At 36.9% G+C, this 26,908-nt stretch overlaps 1 protein-coding gene across 1 annotated transcript in view; it reads right to left on the minus strand.

Moving 5' to 3' along the window:
* Window positions 1–26,908, minus strand: part of dnah6 (dynein, axonemal, heavy chain 6) — an 88,135-nt gene that overhangs the window by 22,378 nt on the left and 38,849 nt on the right. Inside the window, exons 45-62 of the mRNA XM_051120415.1 lie at window positions 26,676–26,822; window positions 26,144–26,217; window positions 25,429–25,583; window positions 25,034–25,265; window positions 20,522–20,674; window positions 20,229–20,369; window positions 16,219–16,461; window positions 15,818–15,985; window positions 15,378–15,613; window positions 11,446–11,707; window positions 11,199–11,322; window positions 9,164–9,360; window positions 8,735–8,938; window positions 7,014–7,139; window positions 5,820–5,984; window positions 4,000–4,067; window positions 1,931–2,111; window positions 72–251 (exon numbers count right to left, since the gene is read on the minus strand). Coding sequence (XP_050976372.1) covers window positions 72–251; window positions 1,931–2,111; window positions 4,000–4,067; window positions 5,820–5,984; window positions 7,014–7,139; window positions 8,735–8,938; window positions 9,164–9,360; window positions 11,199–11,322; window positions 11,446–11,707; window positions 15,378–15,613; window positions 15,818–15,985; window positions 16,219–16,461; window positions 20,229–20,369; window positions 20,522–20,674; window positions 25,034–25,265; window positions 25,429–25,583; window positions 26,144–26,217; window positions 26,676–26,822 — 3,056 coding nt within the window. The remainder of the gene's footprint in view (window positions 1–71; window positions 252–1,930; window positions 2,112–3,999; window positions 4,068–5,819; window positions 5,985–7,013; window positions 7,140–8,734; window positions 8,939–9,163; window positions 9,361–11,198; window positions 11,323–11,445; window positions 11,708–15,377; window positions 15,614–15,817; window positions 15,986–16,218; window positions 16,462–20,228; window positions 20,370–20,521; window positions 20,675–25,033; window positions 25,266–25,428; window positions 25,584–26,143; window positions 26,218–26,675; window positions 26,823–26,908) is intronic.

The raw sequence follows: 26,908 nt of genomic DNA on the forward strand, positions 1-26,908 counted from the left end.
ATTTTTTTAATATTTAGTTATATTACATTCTGAAATAGTATGCCAGAATGACAGCTCCAGATTGAAATTACCTGTTTAAAGTACTTTAGCGAGAACTGGTACATGGGGTCGATCTCAGACAGGCTGGCAATGACAAAGTACATGATGGAGCCACGTGTGGCAACAGGGCGATACTTCTCTCTAGCGGCGTTGATCATCTCCTCTGTCGTCTCCGCCTCCACCAGCCGAGATTTAATGGCCTGAGATGTCACCTGTGCAAGAGAAAAAATGTTAAATTGTCAGCAGATCTGCTTCATGTCAAATGTAAGTGTTACACTCCAAACAGAGACAAATGTAATGACTCGACAGCTTGATGTGTTTATAAAGAGCTCTTAAAATGCAAAAGGAGCTATAAAGTCGTCCACATTGACAGCAGGATCAGTGTCGCAGAGATACATGAAACTAGCAGAAGTGTCAGACAGAGACAGAGCTGTTTTTGTCTTTAAGATGGATACTTTGTTCATTGCCAGCCCAATCTTTCGTTCATCTATTAATCCATCTGTACCTCCCATTCAGTCTTTCATTACTCACTGGGTGGCGGAAGGTTGACAGTGACGTGCAATCTGTGCCTCTGATCCTTCTGCTTGCTCAATTTTGGCACAAATACACTATGCCGGGGGAATTTGCTAAAAATGAATTGTGCTCAGTGAAAGCCCCATTTATTAGTATGCCGCATCTACGCTGGTTTTGCACTTGATTCACTAAAGAAATTATGCAGATCAAGGCAGCATCACAAATGCTGAAGCACTACACATGAATGTAGCACAACCATACTGTACTGTAAATCTACAGGACTATATGTTTCTATAGTTTCAAGTGGAATTTTACAGAAGTTGCTTGTGATAATGACACAGGAGGAAACATGACATTCGTTTTTCCATTTCCAAATCCTAAAACAAATCCTCAGAAGAAAAGGATTAAAAAGTGGCAGCCCACATTCTCAAATGAACACATAATCTTTTTAGTTGACTGTGACATTTCCATTGTTTGTGAAGTAAAACTCTTCTTTTTGTATGTAGCAGTCATTAGCATAGTGGAAAAAAAGGTTTGTCGACAATTATTAGATAAACAGTGGAAATAAAAAGCGTGTGGACACTTAAAATGAATAAATGTCATTGAATTACATAAATGATCAAGCAAAGTGGCTTCTGTAAACAAATGATGCAAGTCCTTTTCAGAAGTAACTTTAGCTTTGTTAAATTATTTTGCACCAAATTTTAATTGAAGTGAATGTTAGTAGATCTACAATACTGTTCAAAAGTCTGGGGTGAATAGAATTGGCTTTTTTGACAGAAATTAATACTTTTTTTCAGCAAGGATGCATTAAATTGATCAAAAGTGACAGTAAAGACTTACACTGATACAAAAAATAAAATTGTTGTTTTATTAAACTGCACTGAGATATCAATCTTGAATCTTGGAAAAAAATATCATGGTTTCCACAAAAATATTAAACTTCACAAAGATTTTAAACCAAAACATTTCTTGAGTTGCTGAAAATTCAGCTTTTAAACGAGATACATTTTAAGATATATTAAAATAGAAAACAGTTTATTAAACAGTATTTTACATTGTAATAATAATAGTATTTTAACTCGTAATAAGATGTCACAATATTACAGCTTTTACTACATAAGACACTTCTATTAAAAATATTTTTAAAATCTTACCAACCCCAAACTCTTGAACGGTAGTGTATGAATTTCTTTAGGGTAAACACAGGTTAAAGTAAATAACACATTCAGCTGCTTTTATATATAATTATTGACCTACTGATATCTATTACTCTGCTCACTAAGTATTTAAGTCCTTTTTTCACACTGAAACTACTATAGATAAAAAAAACATAACTATACCCTCTCTTTAAACTTCTGACCCCAAAACCACTAACCTTCGACTCCTGTAATGTTTGTACAAGCTCCTCATTGTCAAGGATGTTGCCTTCAGAGGTAAAGAGCAGTTTGAGAATTCGGTCCTCAATGGCTTTCAGCTGGTTCCGGTCTGTATTGATACGAACTATCAGCTGGCTTCTCTGTTCTTCCAAGTCAGGACGCTCCAGGCGGACTACATCACTGGGTACAGACAAAAATAAACAATCACAACAAGTCAACCAAACTTTTACACAGCAGTAAAATTTTAATACAACTTGTGTAATGAAAAGTTTTTTTCATATGATGCATGGTAAAACTCTTTTAAATAGAAATGTGTCTTTGTTGACCAGTTGTGTCTGGACCACCTAAACTGTGTGGTAGTAAAAAGTGAAAGCGCATCTCTTATGCATGCATAAAATACAGCAATAATAAAGTTTATAAATATGTAGGGCTTGAGCCAGTGGGTAATGGTTTTCATATCCATGGACCATAAAATAAAAAGCAAAGACTCAGAAATCTACAACTTATGCTACTATATTTTTCCATCACTTCTTTCTTTTAGAAAAAGAAGCCCTGATTCAGCTGCTGTCTACTAAGTGAATATTTTACTTCTCCCAAAAATGCAAGTTATTGCACTGAATTAAAACATACTGATTTGCTCACACAGGATATAACAACTTCCCACCTTGTGGGAAAAATGACAGGCCTACAAAAAAATGAATTTATACATTTGTCATCATGCTAATATTATTAACAAATATTGGATTCAATTCAATTCTATCAATGTAACTTATGTTTCTAAGTGAACATTGATAAAATTATCTACAAATAATGCTTTCCTCATGGTGCATATACTCAGATCAATAAAGCCTACGATCAACCAGTTTAAAAAAGAAATACAAAACTAGTGCTAACCAAAAAAAAGTTGACAAAAAGATTGAATCCAAGATTTGTTAATAATATAGCATTGTGAGAGATTTACAAGCAAATTTGTACACAACATGTAAGTTTTTGCCGCTAGAGGGCGTATATTCTAAACAAACAAGAAACAAAGGCGTAGTATGATGATGCCGTGATTGAGTGTGGAATCATGGGAATTGTTTTCCTCTCCACAGCCGATGCAGTCCGATGGGACTCATTAATGTGCAGAAATCATGTTCATTGATGAGTAAATGTATTAAAGACTTATTAAGGTCACTGTAGTATAAAGCAGGGTGTGGCTGAAAGTGCAAGTGAAATGAGGCTGCTGGAGCGATTGCTAATGAGAGACGAGCACAATACATGACTCAAAAACAGCAGAGTTTTTATTATGCCGCAGTCGACCACTTCCGCTTCCTCCGGTCATGCGTATGTAGAAAAAAGCAACTCTTTTTGTATCATACTAGATGCACTTGAGTGTGTTAAAGTGTTGTTATAATGCTTCTCTTTGCATTAGTTACCTAATCTTTGCTTTAGTCATCTAATAAAATGTATAACATTTTAAAGCAACTTTGGGGTTTCCACATTTTCTAACAAAATACAATCAGAAAATCGCGGGTGTATGACGTCATTGGCAGACAACGCAATGACACGGTCTGTTAAAGTTGCTTATTTCTCTGGATTTAAACATTCGAAACATTTGGGAAAAGTACACAAGTCAGCAAAATACGTAAGACTGTTCTAGTGGTTTTGGATATTTTAATAAAAAAATCTTACATATTGTGCCTAAAAAATACGTAATTAGGTATACGATTTTAGCACAGCCCAAAGGTTCACTTTTGTTTTTCTCTTAACATTTGTTTAAAACTTAACATCATGGCCTGGCTTCCCAGACAGGGCTTAGACTAACCCAGGACTAGGCCATAGTTTAATTAGGAAATTCAAGCAATTTTTATAATCATGCCTTAGAAAAAACGTGTACATCTTGAGACAAAACAAGGCACTGATATATTTTAAAATCAATCAGTGCAAGTTTCTTTCAGTTTAAACAACTCAGACTTACATTTTAGTCTGGGACTGGGCTTAAGCCTTGTCTTTGAAACTAGGGGAAAGTGTCTTGGGTGCTTTTTGTTTTTATACTCAATCTGAATAGTCAGAGCACAGAATTTACCTGAGGATTTGATCTTCCAGTCCAGACTTCGTAACAGTGAAGTTGATGATGGTCACTTTGATGCACACCTGATACAAATAAGTCATAAAACAATGAAGGATGTATAGCTTCCTCATACCATATTTTGTACAGTATCAACACTAACTGAAAGCAAGCTACATAACTTGTTCTGGCTTCCCCCACCTTGTCATCAATTTAGATATTAATGATACAACGACGGTGGCTTAGAGAAAGGCAAAAAATCAGTCAAATTTGAATTAGTTAAAACAAAAATATTTTTTCTTTGATGTATTCTTTAGGGCTTATAAAAAATGATTGACATTATCCGCTCAATGTATCCCCTAAGAGACGCTACCTTTCCTCTCTACAAATCCTCTAGAGGCACACTTTGTGCTTTGATTGGCCCTATGTGCTTTGTATTTGCTGTCTGTCTGTGAGAATGTTTCTTTAGTCCAGACTGGTCTGTCAGCACAGCTCATCTCTCTTAATATAAGCTGAAATGACAGGTCTGTCCTGTCTCTAATGCTGGAGCTTACAATGGCACATCCCCATTTGACAGGCCACCGTATCTGGCTGTGTGCTCTCTGCCTGCTGCAAGTGCTGTTGTCCGTGGCCCTGTCTGTTATGATTGCTAGGGCATTGTCTCTTGGCAGGTGGGCGCTGATCCGCATCCACCCCAGAATTTTGCAGCGAGAGTTGATATGGCATGGAGCCAGCGAGGGATTGGTGCACAAGGTGGTGCCACAACAGATATGTGAAGGGCTAGTGCCAGCTGTGTCCACTTTGCTATGGCGCCAAATCTAGTTGACCTTAAACAGGTGTCAACCTTGACCCCAGAATGCTTTCTAAAATCCCCCCTGCCATTTGCACAATAGTATGAAAGGATAAATTAAACAATGAGCTGCTAATGAAACACTGACAGTAATTACACGTAACAAAAAGACTGCGAGGGTCAGACATTTGCATGGAAGAATGAATTATCAGTCACATACAGGGGTTGGACAAAATAATGTGAACACCTAGGAAATAGATGATGTTTCTTTCTACCAACTGGTGGTGAGTATGGAAGCCCATTCTGCCACTAAATAAAATAAAAGGTAATTGCGACTTTTTAATCAAACAATTCTAACTTTTTCCTCACAATTGCAAGCTTACATATTGAAATTTTGACCTTTTTTTAGAATTGCATGATACAAACTAGCAATTCAGACTTTTTTTCTCCGAACTGTGGGATATAAACTCTCAATTATGAGTTATAAGTCAGAATTGCGAGATATAAACTCACAATTCTGACTTTTTTCTCACATTTTGGAGTGAGAACTTCCCCCAACACACAACACGCAGTTTACAACACACAATTGTGAGTTAAGTCAGAATTGTGAGATAAACTAGCAATTCTGAGAAAATATCAGTCTTTTATCCCTAAAAAAAATTATGAGTTTACTATTTTTCTCACAAATCTGAGAAAATATAAAGAGATATATAAGAGATATAAACTTGAAGTTGCAAGAAAAGAAGTCTGAATTGCGAGATAGAACTGGGAAAAAAGTCAGAATTGTGAGATGTAAACTCGCAATTGCGAGGAAAAAAAGTCAGAATTGTGAAATGAAAAGTAAAAATGACCTTTTTTATTTTTTATTCAGTTGCAAAAACCGCCTTCCATAGGTGACATACAACAAATATTTATATTTGACATGAAATGAAAAACTGAAAACAAAAAAAATGTAAATATCATTTGACAGGGCCTTTTTGTTTATTTTCTTATAAATAAAATTTATGTATTTTTTTTAGCTTTCCTTTGCTCAGATTTACATACATACCTCAGGGAGGTAGTGGGGATTGGCCATTTTGGTGGTCATGTAGAAACGAAAGTTTTTATCATAGTCAATGTCAGAATCTCCCAGTCGGATCAATGTTCTGCCACCTGACACAAACGTCTGCTTCAGAAGAATGGGCTCCAGAGCAGGGTCCAGAGTTTCTTTTAGCTGTACACACACAAATACTGTATGAGTGAGATGCATGATATTTGTTTATTTAGCAGTTATGCTAAAAATTTAGCATTCAGTTTCATTTTTGTGTTAGATCTCTTGGTACAGATGTCTGATCTGTGTTCTTAAAAATGATCTAAAAATAGATGCTGGGGGAAAACTATACGCCTCAGTTGTCAGCAGTGAAAACAAACGTGACTGAAACTAGATTCATCAGAAAATCACATCTGGCAAGAGTCAGAACTAATAAACTCACTACAGAATCATTAATTTAAGACTGAATAAAACCATTCAAACCCGATCAGATATCAGTTTTAAGTTCCTAACAACTCTAATCCATAATTTTAAATATTTAAATTCTTATTTCAGCAATGTATTTGTATGGAAACCCGTTTCCACCATTGAGTGAATAATACAAACTCACAATTCTGACTTTTTTCTCAAAATTGCTTGATATAAACTCACACTTTTGACTTCTTTTCTCAGAATTGCATAACATAAACTCACAATTGTGAGACAAAGTCAGAATTGTGAGACAAACTCGCAATTCTGATAAATTAATTCAGAATTGAGAGATATAAACTCACAATTCAGACTTTTTTTCTCAGAATTGCAAGTTTATCTCCCAACTGTGATTTTTTTTTTCTCACAAATGTGAGTTTGTATCTCGCAATTCTGAACTTTTTTCTCGCAATTCTGACTTTTTTTCTCAGAATTGTGACTTTTTTGAGTTCTAAAGTCCAATTTTGATGGGGAAAAAAAGACTGATGTTCTCAGAATCTCACATTTCTGACTTAACTCGCAATTGTGTTATAAAGTCAGAATTCTGAAAATAAACTCACAATTCTGAAAAAAAAGTCTGAATTGTGAGATATAAACTCGCAATTGCGAGGAAAAAAAGTCCAAATTGTGAGATAAAAAGTCACAATTACTTTTTTTATTTAGTGGTGGAAACGGGCTTCCATCTATATTTGTATTTACATCTCACTAAAAAGTTTTAAAGGTGAAAGAAGGGTCAAAGTTTACCTCCTCCAGAAGTACAGGCATGCCCAGCCGGATGGCATTCTCAAGAGTTCGGAGGAAACCTGCATCCGTCAGCTTGATCACCTTTAGACCATTCTTTGTCTCTTTAGACCGTATCCAACGATTTGCCTAAATACAAAATGTAAAAGCCTTCATTGCATGACTGTAAAAAGTCAATGTGATGTAACCATTCTTGAATACATGTCTTTAATATATGTTTTTACTAAGGTAATGATTAATATATTCATTTTTCAGCTTTTTTATCACATGTCTGAACATTTTAAATATCCAAATAAAATATCAATAATAAAACTTCTGGAGTTGTATTCAAGTCATTGTACATAATAATTGCATTGTTAATGTATTTTTTACACATTTAAATAAATTAACAGATAATTAAAATAAAAATGAATTTAAATAATTTATTTGATAACATCACACCATTGCTAATGCTTTAATTTATGATATATTCTCTTTTAAAATCATTGTGTGTGTGCATGAGTATATGTGTGCGTACATGTGTGACAGAGAGACATGGAAAGAGAAACATCTTTATCAGATGGAAAGGATGTGACAGATGTCCCTTTGTAAAGAATCTGGGTTCAGATTCTGCTGAAATGAAGTATTATACTGTGTGTGTGTGAGATGTGCATGTGGAATCTAAGCATCATGACATCAATGCCACTGCGTAGAGTGGAGATGAGTTGAGTGTAGAGTGTTTGTGTCATGGTACTTGTGTGTATGTAAATGTGTGACAGGCTGATGTTTGAATGTCTGTTTCAGTCTTTCCAGAAGACAGAAGTCTCCCACGGGAGACAGCCAGATGGAGAGAGAGCAAAACACAAATGACAAGAAAGAGCAGAGGAAAAAAGGAGAACGACAGGCAAATGTGCTGAAACCGGAGGACAGTAATGAAAATGGAGAGGCTGGAATGGGAGAAAGATATCTGTATGGTAATGCAGGGAGGCTGGCTGTTTTCCTATTTGGGTTGCGAAGGCTGTTCTTCGTACCAATGTGACAACCAACTAAACAACACTCGGCTATTAAAGATGCCCTTCACCTGATGCACTCATTTATGTCCTCATAACACAGAGGCTATGAAATGCAAAATCCATAGAAAATAGATCTGTGTGAAAAATTGTCAAGCACATTTGTAAAATGTGGTAGTGGTCAAACGTACATGAAAGGTGCATAATCAGTGTTGTATAATAATGGAATGTACTGTAGTGTCTGGTGTCATGTGGGGGTTTGTAATAATTGTGCAGTTCCTTAGAAGTGTCTGCATTAGGAATTCAGAGTGCTTAAGGGAAGTAGCTCCTCCTGAGCCTATTCATGCTGGTCATAAGACTGCAATAGCATTTGCCTTGGTTGCAGCAGTGGGGGAAGTCTGTGGTTGGGCTATCATAAATGTTGAGCAAGTTCGCATGTGGTAAACTATAATGATCATCTTGAAACAGTGTGTGGCAGCTGTTTTGCCTGCCAGAAAAAGAACCTATTAGCTTCCTTTCAACCTGAAAATAAGCTGCTTGTGAATGAACTGATCCATTTGAACTCTTTCATGAACAGATTAATTAGTTTTAATGGTTATGTGAGGCACTGTGGGTTGGAAACCAAACTGTTTAGTCCTATTTAAAAGACTATTTTATTAATAAATTTAAATTTGTTCTTGTGACTTGTCTTGCTAAGACACTGGAAAACAGCATTAATGTAAGGTTAAAGATCACCTGATCTTGAGGGTCAATCATGAGTGGCCAGCGGCGTCCCCGCATAACAAGGATTCCATTCTCTGTGGAGACATTATCCCGTGGCAACCCTTCGGCATTCCACTGTCGGATCTCGTAGGGATCTCCTAGAATGCTGATAAGACTGAAGTTGTCACTGATTGGGATTCCCAACTTTTGACAGCGTGTGATCCAGCGGTCTATAAGCTACAGGACACAAAAAAGCTCATTAAACACAAGCACGATTCCCAGAATCAAGTGTTAATGTTCTTTAAGCTAAAAGGGATGTGTCATAGGGTGGTAAAGTGGCCATCTGAGTAATGAGTAAGAGGATAGGCTTGACTTTAAAGCCAGATAATATAATATACTCAGTGGCATTTTATAATTAAGTTATGCTGTGGAGTGAAAAAAGATTGTGATCTAATACACTACCAGTTGTCTGTAATGGGAAGTGAATGCTCCGTAATAAGCCACACATGCAGCAGCGATGAATACATTTCCAATGACGTTGTGGATCTCCTGCTCAAAGAAAGTAATGCTTTCCTGCCATCGCACCTGCTCGTCTCCTAGAGCAGATGTTAACTTCCCCGAGCGACCCAGACGTGCTTCGGTCAGAGCCCTGGTTTTAGCTACAACCCACACACAAACACACATAAACATACACCGATTCATAAAGGCATACTGTGTGGCACCTTAAAAAGTTCACTATACAGTAATTTTTCAAAAATGTGTCTGGGGACCTGTGCAATCTGTTGTGCCATGTGTTTTTGAAAACAAGAGTCTATCTTATGTTAACAGTCCCTAAAGAAACCCATCTGAACTGGTCCAGGCTTCCATAAGACTAGCCAACTAGCCATTTGACATAAAAATGTGTAGTTATGTACATGCCTAATAAAAACAACATAAATACTTCACACATACAACCAAAATTCTACAATTACTGAACCCATACCATACATAGAACTGCAGGGATTATATATTTTTGTAGGCCAAACTATAAGTTAGCATCACAACAATTTCCTTAACAAATACGATCCCAAATGTGAGTAAATGATCCCAGCCAAGGAAGAAGGGTCTTATCTAGTGAAACGATCGGTTATTTTCATTTAAAAAAATACAATTTCATACTTTTTAATCTCAAACGTTCGTCTTGTCTTGCTCTGCCTGAACTCTGTGTATTCTGGCTCAAGACAGTTAGGGTATGTCGAAAAATCCCAATTGTATTTTCAACCTCAACTTCAAAAATCATATCAACATCATCCTACATCACTGCAGAAGTACTGACCCATTATTTGCAAAGTGAAAATGCAAAGAATATCAAACACCCCTAACAAAAAATGTAAAACAGCGACGATTTTGAAGTTGAGGCAGAACATAAGACGGGAGTTTTTTGACATACCCTAACTTCATGAACCGGAAAAATACAGAGTTCAGGCAGAGCAAGACAAGACGAGCATTTTACATCAAAAAGTATATACATTTTATTATTTTTATGAAATTAACCAATTGTTTTCCTAGATAAGACCCTTCTTCCTTGGCTGGGATCGTTAACAACTGCATTTGGGATCGTTTGAAGCCGCATTTAAACTACATTTTGGAAGTTCAAACTCGGGGGACCATAGAAGTCCACTATATGGAGAAAAATCCTAAAATGTTTTCCTCAAAAAAACATAATTTCTATACGACTTCTATACGACTGAAGAAAGAAAGACATGAACATCTTGGATGACAAGAAGGTGAGTACATTATCTGTCAATTTTTATTCTGGAAGTGGTCTTCTCTTTTAACAAGCGGATAGTTTGCAAGAGCATTTAGATACGCACAATGAGGCTGTAAAAGCAAACTAGTGAGTAGATAAGTTTTCCTGTTTGGTTTGATGATGTCTAAAGCAATATTAAATATGTGATCTGAGTTTGTCACATCACAGAAACGTCAAGTAAATAAACTAAGTTATCATTTACTTGAAAAAACGTGTGTAAAAGAGCTATTTAGGAAGGCATGGCTGAGTCTTAACTTGCAACTTTACAGATTTTATGTATGCACAAACAGCTTGCAATACTCCAAAGACAAAGGAAAACATGAAATCACATCATATGACCCATTTAAACCATTTTCATGTAAAATGTGAAAAGATAGTGAGCTTTTCTTAATAACATCTAACTATATGCCCACTCAAAAAAACATTGATTTTGGCTTGCAAAAATACATAATTCCCTGCAGCACTCTAATTTGTTATAAATGCAAATCTAATTCACTCGACTTTGCATAGTAATCCGCAAAATAACCATTCTTCAATCTTCTACTCAATTCCATTATCCTTTTTTTTTTAATCCCTTTATTTGGCTCCAGCACAATTTCTTGCTTTCTGTTATTGTATTATCATCATTTAGCGCCCTTAGTGATACATTTCACTAAATTTAATAATTATGCAGTTGTGGAAGCTTATATCTGTCTTCTTATCTCTCACCCAGCGCCTCTTTCTCAGCCACACTGGACTCAAATTGCTCCTGTAAAACTTTGATTTGGTTCTCCACCTCTTGTAGTTTTTTCTGCTTTTCTTTTAAGGTGGACATTGTTGCATCCAACTCGGCCTGATAAAGACAAAACAACTTAATAATAACAGCTAACAATACACATCTACATATTTATAATGCAGTGGAAATTATCTACATATCAATGTAAAAAAAATTCAAATAAAAAAATACCAGACTCACCTGAGCAGCAGCCAGTTTCTCACGTTTGGGCCCAACTTCTTTCAAAACTCTTGAGTACAGGTCCATGGCTCTTACCCACATACACATGGACTTGCAGGCCTTGGATACTTTTTCCACTTTATCAGGCACAAAGTCTGGATTAGTAATGTATTTCTGCAGCTTCTGAAGAATCTGAGGTTTGATATTGTCCTTGTCATAGTCCATCAGCTTTTTCAGGAAGTTTCCATCACCCAGGAGCTGCTTTGCACTGGCCCAGTCTGTTCTAGTTGGGGGTAAACAAAGGAAGGATGGTAAATTAAGTCTACAACCACTATAGCAATTAAACTAACTGGGTTCTTACTCAAAAGCCAGTTTGTCACTATGAAATATAGAACTGGCCAGCTTGGAAATGGTATCTATATTATCAAATATTTTTCAGAAAGTGAAAATCAGACAACTGCCTTATTTGCAATACTTGAATAAATTAATGATGGACGTCCAGTTTCATGAAAAAAGAATGTACAGTAAAGTCTTTTTAGTGTGCAAATCCTACAAATCCTCTTCCGAGTTATTTTAAAGTGTATCTTGTTCTTTTCTTTTGACAAATGATTATGGTTGATAAATCTGAATGTTCAACATATTACAACACCTCCACATCCTCTCCACCAACCCCTTAATTACATTATTAGATTTAACACCAGCTAGATGAGTACGCAGCTGGAAATATAAAACAGTGATTAGAATAACAGAGGATTTAACGCAAGTGATTTCCAGTTGGACCAAAACATATCACATGAAATGAAATCATAAATATTTAACACCTGAATACCAGGCAGTATAGAGAAGGTGTGTATTATTATGTACTGCCATTAATATTTTAAAATCAAATATATAAAATGTTAATATAGAGCAATTAGAGTCTCTCATATTAAACAGCATATGAACTGCAAACTGTAATATTAATAAACAATATTACAAGTCATTGTGTTAAAGTCAATACGACATGTTGTTTGCAAAACATTTCACTTCAGCAATGTTAAATATTTCCCAGTGAAACTGCATATTCAGTGCAAAAAAGCTTAATTTTATTCATCAGAAATAAATGGATCATGAAAAAAAGGACTACTGTATACGGTATGTGGTTGGAAAGTAAAATATGGATAAAATATTCACAGTAAGACCAGATCAACATATTAGGAAAGTAAATGGGGTCAATTCTGATTTCATGTTGAGTTTAAACTCCACTAATCTGCCACTTAGATACAGCACAGGTTTAATATCATGAGCAAATTGAACAATTAGAAGGATAAAGAACTGCAGAGAGAGAGGGAGGCAGAGAGAAAGAAACAAAGATTGTTCAGTCTGTGTTATGACATTTTAAACACCCATTAAATTGCTGTCTTATAAAGTTAATAATGAGTAGCTCTGCTGCAGATGATGATGATGCTTCTGAAAGTAAGGAGAAGGATGAGATTGATGACTGAGTGAAAAGAGCACAGATGCTGCACAGTCAGAGTATCCGATGTTAATATGGCCAGCACATGCTGAGTCACACAGAGTAGAGGGGCTCAGAGCCAAAAGGGGGTTTATTATTTGTGAGAACATGCTTTTTTGCAGCTGGATTAGATACCTAAAAATATTTAACACAAATATTTAATGAACATGCTTTAAAACACCTGTGCCATTTCACTTTAAAAGAAAACCAAGAGTAGCTGACGACTGTAAATGCAAATGTCAAATAAATGAATGAATGAATGATAAACAGTAATTTCTACTTAATTTAGGTTTCTTTAGATAAGTCTTGTCTATCATCTATCACATGCTCAATATGATGGCAATGCAGTGCTTTTTTTCTCTGCAAGCCTGGCAGGCATGAGCAGGACAGGTGTCTGATCACAACCACATCATCTTGGATTAAATGTGATTCTGCACAGTACCCCTGGAGCAACATAGGTTAAATATGCATGCAGTAATTTTTTCAACATTTAAAAGTTTTAGCCCTGCAGAAATGATAATACTATTACTAATAGGTTTAAATCCTGTACACTTACATGAGATGAAGGTCTACACGTTTTAAAATGGCATAAAGGTATGAAAACAAAACCAAAACATATAAAAACAATACCAAATATAATATAATATAATATAATTTTTCGATTGGCTTTTGGATTATTGCAGAAAACAGAATAGTTTGAGTTGCAATAGTGGTTCAAACATATTGGTAAATAAGTTATGAGAAAACAAAAATAACGACTTTATTTGCTCATTCACGAGAGTACAATGACGGATGTGTGTGCATTCCTCTGACTGAAAACAATTTTTTATTTTTGTGCACAAAATGTATTCTCATAGCTTCATAACACTATGGTTGAACCACTGATGTCACATGGACTATTTTAACAATGTCCAATGTCCTACCATTCTGGGTCTTGAATTTGTCAGTTGCATTGCTGTTTATGCAGGGTCAGAAAACTCACATTACAGATCGTCACCACACAGAAAAGCGGGATGGGGTGAGCAGAGCTCACTAGCATTTACAGAAACAAGCAACAAAACAGGTTGCTGTGAACAGAGCTGCTTTTGAGAAGGTAAAAGGGTGTTTTTTTACACTACCATTGAGATTTTTTTAAGCAAAGCATGTTATAGACTTTCAATTAAGACCCTAAAGAATCATATTAACTTGTGGAAAATGGGCATCCGATGACCTATATGAAGACTTCTAAGACATTAAAAGTTCCTAGAGACACACTTTCCTTAGTTTAAAATGTGCTGTCCCAGAAAACCTTTGAGGGTGTTGAACAAAATAAAGCACGATATCATCAAATGTTTGATCAGGACAACTGAGGAAAAACCTGCTCTACACAGCCAAAGACTGACCCAATGAGGGGCAGGAAAAAAAATTTAAATGAAGTGTATAAGAAGAACACTAGACAAGTATGCTCTTTGTGTTGGAGCATCATTGGGATATTCATTTAGATTGACCTGTGGCAATCTGGAAGAATGTTCTATGGAGTGATTTGGCCAAACTGGAACTTTTTGGACCTATGGATCAGCAGTATGTCTGGAACAAAAATGTCAAAGCTTATAAGCAGAAGAACACCGTCTCCACATTCAAACATGGAGGTAGGCCAGTCCTGGTATGGGGTTGTTTTACTGTAGCAGAAAGTGGAAATCATGTATGAAGGATATCATGGATTCTTTGAAGTATCAGGCCATTTTGGCAAGAAGTGTGATGCGTTTGGTGCAAAGACTGAAGCTGATGATCAATGGACTGTCCTGCAGGACAATCATCCCAAAGTATACATACAAATCTACTTAATGCTTGGTTCAGGGATCAGTCATAGAATGATCTTGAGTGGCCTGTTCAGCCTCCAGAATTAAAACTTATTGAAAATATTTGTTTGAATTTGTGAAAGTGAAAACCAAAGGTTATCGCTTTTCAGGTGAGGAATGGGCCAAGATTGCAGTAGAGAGGTGACAAGAGCTTCTAAGCATTTTCAAGCAGCATTTATCTGTGGTTTTAAAGAATAAAAGATTCTGCACCAAATTTTACCTTTGGGGGATGAACAATTTTGAACATGAATGTCATCATTCATCAGCTTACGTTCTCAGAATTACTCAAATGTGAATTAATAAACTTTCTCCAATAATGTACTGATGCCTTTGTCGAATTGTTTCCATAAAAATTTCTTCTCCGCAACATGTCTTGCAGGTCAAGGGGGTTGAAAAATTTTGATTGCAACTGTATGTCATTTTATTAGCAACTCTTGTTAGCAACTGCATTTTTAAAAACATGTAAAGGCTTAAAAAATAAGGGTGGGGTATTACTGATGCATTTTATATTGTAGAATAAAACATAAAACCATATTCAAAAAATCCATCGACTTGGGGATGATGGAACCAAATATATTATAATATATTATATTATAATATTATATAAAGATGGAACTCACTTGTTGTTGAGCAGAATGCACACCGCCTCCATCACAGTCATGACAAGGTCTGGTGGTTTGGTAAAGACACGGATTTCTGATATGTCAGCTTTATCCAGGGCATTCAGGGCTTTGTTTGCACTTTCGAGTGCTGGCAGAGCCTCATCCAAATCTCGCTGAGCATCGTCCGCAATGGCTTGAGTCTCTTCTGCCTTTACCTTAGCTAAAGCTTCATCCTCTTTCACAACCCTACGCACCTATATGTAAAGAGGTCCGTATAAGGAAATGCTAATGTTAGAAGATGTACTTCTTCAAAGCATTATTGAATTCATATCATGAAAAGTCGAAACTTTAATTGGTTTTGGGACTTCCAGCATAGATATAGCAAAAACTAGAATTAAAAATTAGGGGTTCCTGTGAAAACAGAGAGGGAATGGTTGAGTTATTAGTAATGCACACACCTGGTCAGCGTTCTCTTGATCCACAGCAAGTTTCTCCATGAGAGCACTGACATCGATTGATTTTTGTGCAAGCACAGGCTCCAAAGCAGAGAGGTCTTGCTTCATCTTATCAACCAGTTCATTTGTCTCCAGCAGTTTAGTAAGACCGTTTTTCACACGATCTCGAGCCTGTGCAGACAAACAAACGTCATATTTCACATATACAAGTCACACATTTCTATGTTTGTCTAGCTCTAATAGGTCCTTTACTCTAATGAGGCTGACACATTGTTTACTTTAATATGTACAAAGGTAGCAACTTTTTTTCTTGTGTGGTTAGTACACACAATCTAAAGTAATGATGTAACAACATCAATGATTTATGTATCTTGCATTACTCATCTATAGCCCAGTCTCCTCACCGCCTGCAGCTGCTGTCTTTTTTCTCCCAGCATGCTCAGGTACAAGTTAATGAGCTCTAAATAAGAGGTGGGCGTGGTGTAATAGTGTCTGCGCAGTTCAGAGTAAAAACGTTCCGCCATGTCAGTCACGCTAACATGGATCTCCACACACATCTCTGAAAAACACTGCTTCATCTCCTCACTGCCAAACTCCACGTTCTGGAAGAAGGTCTGGGACACAGAAAGCAGCGCTTCACGGGGCCACTGAAAAATAAACATGGAAAGAAAAAGAAAATTTCCTTGACTGAGTTAGCTGTTTACAATTAACATGTTATTTGAAAATATATTCTTTTAAAAACTCACATTTTGGGTGCACTATTCCTTTAAATGTTAATTTCCGTTTACTGACTTTTTTATGTTATGTATTGGCTTTCACAAACCAAGTGCAAAAATAACATGCAGATTGTACTGAAGACATTATAATAGGCTATTCTTTCATTTCATTCTGAAAGAACCATAGCGGTCACCTTGAAATGTGTGGGGCAAGTGTGAGTGTGTGTGTGTTTATACAAGTAAACAAACACACATTGATGGAAACAAATAAGCAAACAAAAGCAGGGTGAACAGACATATGGGCTCACTGCTTAACACTAATGAGCAGCTGCAGTTGGCCTGCACAGACCCATTCATCACACCCACAAACACAAGGGTACAACAAACAACACAACAAATAAAATCAATACTCTAATCCAAACGAACACACACACACACTTTATAGTAATTAGCAGAACCTGCAAACCCCTGTGTTCTACATTACCTGCAACCAAACTTAACCAGGCAACCTAACAGCTCACAGAGGTCAGTGAACATGAGTCTCATTAGATAAGAAAATGAAACAAAAGAATGGCAGTAAAGAGAGACTGAATGATGGAGGCACAGTGTCTGTATGTGTGTGTGAAGACCGGAAGCCCCTTGAAGCCCACTCTCTTTATTAGAATCAGTTTCCATCACTGTCTCTGAGTCATTCTATAAAAAAGATCCATTTGTGTCCACAATATCTGATGAAAAGCACTAAAAATCATCTGATAAAATATCATTTTCTTTTTCATCTTTTAAATGTTCCTTTCTAAACTAGCCTAGCGTGATTATACATTCGGAAAGTTCCAGTTTTCTGTGAACTTATACACAAGGTCATTGGTCAGTTGGCTGTAATTACTGTCCATATTATTTTACATATTATTTTAACTGATGGTATTTTAAAATTATTTATTATAATTTGGCATTTTTATGATTTAAATAATTATTAGTTGTAATTATTTTATTACACATTTCAACTCACAAACCCCCTGCAGTTCTTTACAACCCCCATTTTGGGAAACGCTGACTTAATGTACTTGTTAAATGCACTTCACGTTGTCAATAACAACAAATGAAATATATTTTCTTTTTCTTTGCATTTTTATATCAATTTGGTACAAGATTATCCCATTTAAATCAATGTGATAAACGAGTTCAGTCAGAATTAATCAAAAAGTAGTCTGATTATACTACCTAAAATGTGTAATGTAATGAATTATGTTACTAACTACAATTTATGCAATTTGAAATAAGTAACAGACTACAGTGTGTAAGTAATCAACCCAGTTCTGATTTTACATGTCAATATAGCTAGTCCACTATAAAAAAAAATGTATTTAAAATGTACGTAATAAAACTATGGGTCGTTACTTGAACATGATTGGCTGGTGAACGTTCTGGCCACTCTGTGTCGTAACCGCATCATCGTCTTGTGTGTGCAATATTTTTGAATAATTCAACAACCTGTCCTTAATTAGAGCCTCAATTAAAGTAAATTTTGTTCATTAAATATAAGTTTTTGATTTTTAAAGTAATGACCAAGCACCCAGTGGAAGACTGATCATAGTCTGTTTGATCAATTTTGCCTTCTCAAATCATCACAACTTGCCAAAAATAAAATCTATGAATAGAAAACTGTTCAAGTATATAACCATTTTAGTTTAAATGTTACAACCTAGATAAATTTGCGTTATTAGGTGCATATCTAATGGTTTGTGTGGAGAGTGAAAGCTAAAGCGCATGTTGCAGGACATGGAGGCGGCAACGCGATTCCCCCCCCCCCGACACATTCATGGTAATTACTTTTGCCAGAGCTTTACACAAGTTTTAGCTTATTGTGTGCGAATAAACACGGCACTCTTCCAGCTGTGCTGAAGTCACGCTCACTGCTGCTGTGGAACACTAAACACCGTCCGAGGCACTTTTGAAAGTCGCTGTAGCACAGTTTCAAGTTCCAGTATCCACCAGCGCAAGCAATTTTTTTTTTTCATCACGATAATTGATGGATGTCTTAAATATAAAAATAAGGAGAAGCCTAAAACGGGCCTGATGCCCGGCCCACATCTGAGCTATAACGTGAAAATTGGCCCGAAGCACGGCCCTAGGGGCGTAAAAAAGTCGGGGCCCATCGGGTCCGGGCAGAAATGCAGGGCTCTATCGTCAATTATTCCTTACTTATTAATTTAGCTTAAGATAGAAAGATTTTTTGGCTGTTTTATTTACTTTTTTATCTGCTCTCTCAGGGCTTGAACCAACACCAGTCAAAAACCACACTGGTATGCCTTTAGACATGAGTAAATCAGCTACTGACAAGAGCCCTGTTCCCAACCATGATTACTGTGAAAACAGAGAACTGAAGTGATGGACTTGTAGGGGTGAGTAAGGGCGGAATGCATAAGTAGTCTTATTAAAGCATATACATGAGCAAGAATGAGAGTTGCTGCTTATCATCATGGTATACTGCTGCCTGTCTGGAATAAGTGACTCTTTAATATGTATATTAGGGACTGGGGTAGCAATTTCCCTTATCAATGTCCCATGCCATTACTGGACAGATTGGCCCTGGAGAATAGATGTGCTCATATTCCCAATGTAGACCAAAACTAGACAGGTCACTTAAAGACACATTTGAATATTTTCCTGCAACACACAATTATTTGGTTTGATCTCACTTCATAGCTGTGTAATAGAAATAGTGTGATAGATATATAGAGGTCAGGTTTTTTTAAACTATCATTTTAAAATGGTTTAAACAGTAGTTGAGGAGACTACCGTTTTCAACAGTGAATATGAAATGTTCATGTGCACCAAATCAGCATAATAAAATGGTTTCTGAAAGATTATGTGACTCTGAAGACTGACGTAATAGCTGCCCTGAATAAATTACAATTCAAAATAGACTAAAATACTAAAAATAGATCTTTTAAATTAAAAGTTGTTTATAATATTTCACAGTATTACTGTTTTTACGGTATTTTTTAATCAAATAAATCCTGGCAACCATTAAAAGCTTTACAATTCCACATCTTTTAAATGGTAGTATATGTATATGACATTTCAGATGACTGTGGGTATTTCAGGATGCCTCCAGGTTTTATTGAATTTCTATTTTGTTTCATGTTACTTCAGGGCGAATTCACTAAGAATTCATTGCACCCACTGGCAGTGTTGTTTTCACACGCTGTCCTTTGTTTTAGCATCCAATTCACTAAACAAGTTAAGCAAACAAGCCCAAAAATTACTGCCGAACTGCATTTGCATTGCACAATTGCCCATCTTGCAGGCCGATTAAAACTCCCACCTGCTTTCTGTAAATAGCACTGATTTTTGTGAATAAGGCACAATCTGCAATAAGCCATTATGCGCTGTGCCAGTGCATATTTAAATGAACTCATTGTTAATTAAGCCATTGTTATTCGTTTTTTGTTTTGTACACGTTTCCTCTCTAAGAAAATGATTTCACAGGGAAAAAACGTGTGTGGCACTAAAAAAAATAATGATTTAATTTAAATATGCACAGTGAAATACTGTTTCACTGCCTGGTTAAGTTTAGTTGCAGGTGGTGTAGAACACAGGGGTTTGCAGGCGCAGCGGTTTAGTGGTAATGTGTTTAATCAATTCACTGCTCAGTGATTTTGGTTTGGAGTGTTAAAACAGAGAAGGTGGATTCTGACCTGTACAAACCAGTCAATGGTGCAGCAGTTAACTAGGGATGGGAACATGCGGCAGCGTGAGCGGAAGGAGTCACCCACTGGGCTCATACACAGCACTATGTGCAGCTTCTCACGCACACGAGAGATAAAGAACTGGAAGACCTGAAGACACAAAGACAAACAGATGTAAGACAGCAGACATTTAAACGGAACTGTAGAGCAGCTGAGAATATATAGTGACATTTTGCACTTAGTTAGATGTCTTGGTTATGGCCATGTTGCAAGATTGGATGGTTGTTGGTTGTATCATTTACCTCATCCCTATTTCCCTCAGAGATGCCGGCCTCTTTAGCCTTGGGGCTAATGGCAGCCAGCACCTGCTTTAGTTCATCCTTCTCAAAAAGGTTTGGTACTTCACCCGAGTTCAGCATGTTATTAATGTCCTCCAGGAACTCTTCCACCACAATCTAAAACAGATGAGAAAAACAAATCGCATGGTCAAACAAATTCATTCAAGCACCCAGGACTGAAACACTGGTCCATCACTATCAATGTAATATTAGAGCAGAGAGGAAGATTTTCAGTGAATGATGAATTAATTTTCAATCTGTTCCTTGCTCAAACATGTACTACAGTGCAAAAGTTGAAAGGACTGATTTTTATGTTACTTTACTAAAACAACTTTTTTTGAGCTTTTCCATTAACGTATTTGCGATACTGGTGTTGACATTACAAGATTTTAAAAACTGATATTGTGCCTTGAAGGGATAAGTCATCCAAATATGAAAATTCTGTAATTAATTACTCACCTTCATGTCATTCCAAACCCAGAAGACCTTAATTTATCTTCGGAACTACCAAGTTCAAGGCTCAGAAAGGTAGTAAGAACATTTTTAAAATAGTCCAAGTGACATCAGTGGTTCAACCATAGTTTTACACTGACCAAAATTATAAACGCAACACTTTTGTTTTTGCACCCATTTTTCATGAGCTAAACTCAAAGATCTAAGACTTTTTCTATGTACACAAAAGGCCTATTTCTCTCAAATATTGTTCACAAATCTGTCTAAATCTGTGTTAGTGAGCACTTCTCCTTTGCCAAGATAATCCATCCACTTCACAGGTGTAGCATATCAAGATGCTTGTGTAGCATATCAAAATTGTCATATACGCCAATCCAGAGCATCCCAAACATGCTCAATGCATGACATGTCCGGTGAATATGCTGGCCTGATCTGGATGTTTTCAGCTTCCAGAAATTGTGTACAGATCCTTGCAACATGGGGCCGTGCATTATCATGCTGCAACATGAGGTGATGGTCGTGGATGAATGGCACAACAATGGGCCTCAGGATCTCATCACGGTATCACTGTGCACTCAAAATGCCATAAATAAAATGCACCTGTGTTCGTTGTCCATAACATACGCCTGCCCATACCATAACCCCATTGCCACCATGGGCCACTCGATCCACAACATTGATATCAGCAAACCGCTCATCCACACGACGCCATACACACTGTTTGCCATCTGCCCTGTACAGTGAAAACCAGGATTCATCCGTGAAGAGAACACCTCTCCAAAGTGCCAGACGCCATCGAATGTGAGCATTTGCTCACTTAAGTCGGTTACGATGACAAACTGCAGTCAGGTTGAGACCCCGATGAGGACGACGAGCATGCAGATGAGCTTCCCTGAGATGGTTTCTGACCGTTTGTGCAGAAATTCTGTGGTTATGCAAACCGATTGTTGCAGCAGCTGGGTCCAGCTGATCATCTTGGAGGTGAAGATGCTGGATGTGGAGGTCCTGGGCTGGTGTGGTTACACATGGTCTGCGGTTGTGAGGCCGGTTGGATGTACTGCCAAATTCTCTGAAAAGCCTTTGGAGACGGCTTAAGGTAGAGAAATGAACATTCAATTCATGAGCAACAGCTCTGGTGGACATTCTTCCAGTCAGCATCTGCACGCTCCCTCAAAACTTGCGACATCTGTGGCATTGTGCTGTGTGATAAAACTGCACATTTTAGAGTGGCCTTTTATTGTAGCCAGTCTAAAGCATTTGTGGCACACCTGGCTATTGTGTCAGCAGCACCACACATATGCGTCATGATACTCTTGTGAATGCACGTTGAAGACATGGCAGAGAAGAAATTGTTGAATAAAGTAGTTAATTTTGTTTTCTTTGTGCACAAAAAAGTAGGACTGGCCCCTAATAGTCGACTAAACATTGGTCGACGAGAAGAGGCTTGGTTGACCAAAATTTTATTAGTCGCTTAGTTGCAGAAAAAAAAAAATCATAGGACATGACGGGCAGATCGTTAACTGCTGGTCTATGTGGTAATATAGGAGGCTACATCAGGCAGGACATCCAAACATTCACCTATCATTCATCGACCTCAAATATGTGACCCTGGACCACAAAACCAGTTATAAGCTTTCCATTGATGTATGGTTTGTTAGGATAGAACAATATTTGGCTGAGATACAACTATTTCAGTATATGGAATCTGAGGATGCAAAAAAATCTAAATATTGAGAAAATCGCCTTTAAAGTTGTCCAATTTTTTTATATATTTACATTATACATTTACATAAATTTACAAAATATCTTCATGGAACATGATCATTACTTAATTTCCTAATGATTTTCGGCATAAAAGAAAAATCTATAATTTTGACCCATACAATGTATTTTTGGCTATTGCTACAAATATACCCCAGCGACTTACGACTGGTTTTGTGGTCCAGGGTCACATATGGCTTATCATCTAAAATATGTAAGTAGTAGCAACTTTTACATTGCCACTCTATCACTAATGTTAACCTAGTAAAATGTGAGCTATTCAAGTGTCTATGCGATGTGTGGTAGCTGAATAGTAGCACACTCACAGCATGACAGATAGAGGCACCGGTGCAGTCACTTGCTCTTAAAATACTCCGTCATTTCTAGTCATAAAGATAAGAGTAATATATCTTTCAAATTTGTAAAATCTTGACGTTTATTTGTGTGCACTCACAAAATGTTTCACTTTCGCAAAATAATTAAAGCAAACAGGATGCGCTTTCTGCCACCTCGGTCTCTGTGAACTTGAGTGTGAAACTTCAAACCTCTGTGTATACTTGCCTTACAGACATAAAAATATATATCTATAGAGAGTGAAATATGTCTACTTTCAAATGAACCAATTCAAATAGAAAACAAATACTCTCAGATTATGTAATCCGTATGAAAATGAGATGACAAGTCAATGTTGCCGACTTCATCTCTTAAGATGAAAACAAAGAAAGCACTAGTTTATCAATAAATTACTAAAACATTAATGCAGCCTCCTTGCTGTTTTTCCCTGACAAATTCATAATTATTATATCTGCCAGTACACTGGCAAGCTTTTGTGCGCTTGAGCGCTTATTAGGCTATGTAGGCAATTAAAACTCATTATCATTAATTATATGGTTTATTAATAAACATGCGACTAATAGTTGATTAATGCTTAAAATGAACGACTACTAGTTGAACAGAAAAATCATTAGTCAAGAGCAGCCTTACAAAAAAGTATTTTCACAGCTTCATAAAATTACATGATGTCATATGGACTATTTTAACGATGTCCTTACTACTTTTCAGGGCCTTGAACTTGGTAATTGATTTGCTGTCTATGCAGGGTCAGAAAGCTCTAGTATTAAATCAAAAATATCTAAAGTTGTGTTCCGAAGATGAACGAAGATCTTATGGGTTTGGAACGACATGAGGGTGAGTAATGAATAACAATATTTTCTTTTTTGAGTGACCTATCGCTTTAATGCTGATGGGGGTGCTAACAAGGACATGAGCCTCTAGCTTCAGTCCCTAGCATGCCTCTTGAGATCAGGGGAGTGAGATTTACCCATTCAGCTTTTACTAACTGGCCTCCACTACACTCACAGGCCTAAACCTCACTCCCGTCTGGGTCAGGGCACTGGTGTAACCCCACCGATTCAGCACGCCGACATGAAGCGCCTTTGCGCTACAGGGCGTTCTGAGTTCTAATCCTGGCACAAGGACCTTGTCCTGATCCCACCCCCTCTTTCTCCCACTTCGCTTCCTATCATATCTACCCTGTCCTATAACAACAAAAAATTATATTTTCCTTGTCATGTAAACTGTTCCTTTCATATGTTAAATCCAGAATAAAACTGAACCAACACACCCGTGGGTGGGTATTTCAGGTATAGAATTTAAACCGAAAGGTCAAACACCCTCTAAGGGCAAGTCTGAAAAACAGTTTCAACAGTGAGTGACTATCAATCAAAAACACTGAAGAGCATTTACTCCCTTCAGTCCACAAAAACACTCAAATAAATGACATTTAAAACAGCCTATTCAATCAAACACTCTGATTCCCATTAGTAATTATCCTTACAGATGGGCACACAAACACACACCTCACAACATACATCTCTTGTCTATAGCACCAGGTTGCATCTGTCTCGTTAGGAACTGTTCATGAAATAATTTAGGGGGTCATTACTGCTGCAGAGCCTGTATGCTGAATCACAAAGCAGTAGCAGGCTCTGCTTTCATGAGACAGTATTACAGTACTGGCAGAGGGCCCGGAGTCATAACAGAGATGACCTACTGTCTACTCTACAGCTCAGAGAAAACCTCTCTGCATCCAGATTCATATTCACATATCAATAAATCATAACTTGTGAATTGGTTACAGGAGGCTTTTGGAGAGTTGTGGTTTTGGGTTACACTAGGGCAAACATTCCATTTGACAAACTCTAAACACACAACAAAATTACTAAAACTTCAACAAACATTAAAATGAAATTTTGGCTGTACCTGAGTGTCTGTAAAGAGAAACACCATGTCCTGGCCTTCCACGCCTGCCATTTTGTAAAGCTTACGTAGGTCTTCATGGAAGCTCTCATAATTATACCCACGGCTCAACTCAATCTGAAAGCAGCGGTAACCACACATGTGAGCAGCCAGACGTGTTAGAGATTGCTTTCCTGTGCCACCCACACCAACTAATAGGGCATTTCCACGTTCTTGGCGAATCATGCGGGCAATTCTGTTGACAGGGGAAGAGATGAATGGCAAGAAAAGAAGGTCATTTGGGTGAGTAAACAAAGCATTCCATTAGTAAACGGATCCAGATCCCCAGCCTGAATGGATGGGTCATCTGAACACCTGCTTTTGTGATCACCAGATGACAAGGCAAGCTGCTTGCTTACCTAGACACGTGTTCAATGGCATCTTGGAAGAACACAAGCTTGGTTTCCTTGGCAAAGGTCGTGTTGTAGTCATCCAGGTAGTCCTGAAGTACCTGCCGAATCTTCTCCATGTCCGTTAGATCCTCATAGACACGGTCAGCCTTGTCTACTCCAACCTAAACAATGTTAACAATAGGACATTTAATAATTTAATAAAAAATATTAACTAAGCACTGTCATTAAAAGAATAGTTCACAAAAAAAAGATTTTTTTTATCATCATTTACTCACCTTTATAATGTTCCAAACCTGTACAAGTTTTTTTTTCTGAACACAAAAGAAAATATTTTGAAGAATTTTGAAGAACCAAACAGTTGTTGTTCTCCATTGACTTCAATAGTAGGGAAATAAATACTTTGGAAGTCAATGGGAACCATCAATCGTTTGATTACCAGCATCTTCAAAATGATGTTTTATGTTCAACATAAAAAAGAAACTCATACAGGTTTGGAATGACATGAGGGTGAGTAAGTGATGACAAAATTTGCATCTTTGGGTGAACTCAATTACAAAGGAGCATATTTAAAAAGATGAATGACTGTTGTAGCTAACTATCTTTATACGAGTAACTAACAATTAAATATAAATACACAGAAAGCACTCTACACAGAGAATACAAAGCAGTGACAGACTGTCAGATGCAAAAAACATCATAACAATCCCCAAAATACTTTTACCTTGATGAAATCTCCAAAAATGATGGGCTGATTCACAAAGTACATCGGCTCTATGTTTATGCTGAAATATTTACCTGTTGGACAAGCAGTTCAGGACATTAATGTTTACTGGAGCAAAAGGATGACAGATTGAGGGCAAAACAGAAAATAAATAGATCATTCTATTTATCATGCTATCAAGTCACAATGCAAAACAAGAGGAATTATAATTCTGACCCACTTCCTCTGTCAAAAAATTAAAATTTCATATTTGAAAAATAGTTTTAAAGCTGCAATTACATGTATTGTTACAGTATCAGCGTATGCAACAAACCACCTTCTATACGCTGTGAGCAGCTTGCAAAATTACAAATAAAATAAAACTAAATATAATAATAATAATAATAATAATAAACCTATTTAGTGACTTTGTGGACAAAATGTTTCTCTCTATCCAGCTATTATAAAACATTTCAAAATACAATCTATTAAGATGTCTGGACTAAGCTCCTGAAGATTAACAGTGAAAAGCATTCAAGGGTCAGGTGCTTACTAGCCATCTCAGAGATCATGGTATGAAAGTAGGTCTTGTCCTCGTTGTTGATGAGCCGATCGTGGAAGACACGTTGACACTCGTGACAGAACAAACGGAAGATCTGGGTTTGATCTCTCACTGTAGTTGGCTCACACTGCAGCATACCTGCACAGAAACACCCACACACACACATGCAGAAGCAGATAATGAATATGATTTTCTTTAACAGTCATACAGATGTTTCATTATAT

This window comes from Labeo rohita, chromosome 1 (assembly GCF_022985175.1).
Source record: "Labeo rohita strain BAU-BD-2019 chromosome 1, IGBB_LRoh.1.0, whole genome shotgun sequence".
Lineage (NCBI taxonomy): Eukaryota > Metazoa > Chordata > Actinopteri > Cypriniformes > Cyprinidae > Labeo > Labeo rohita.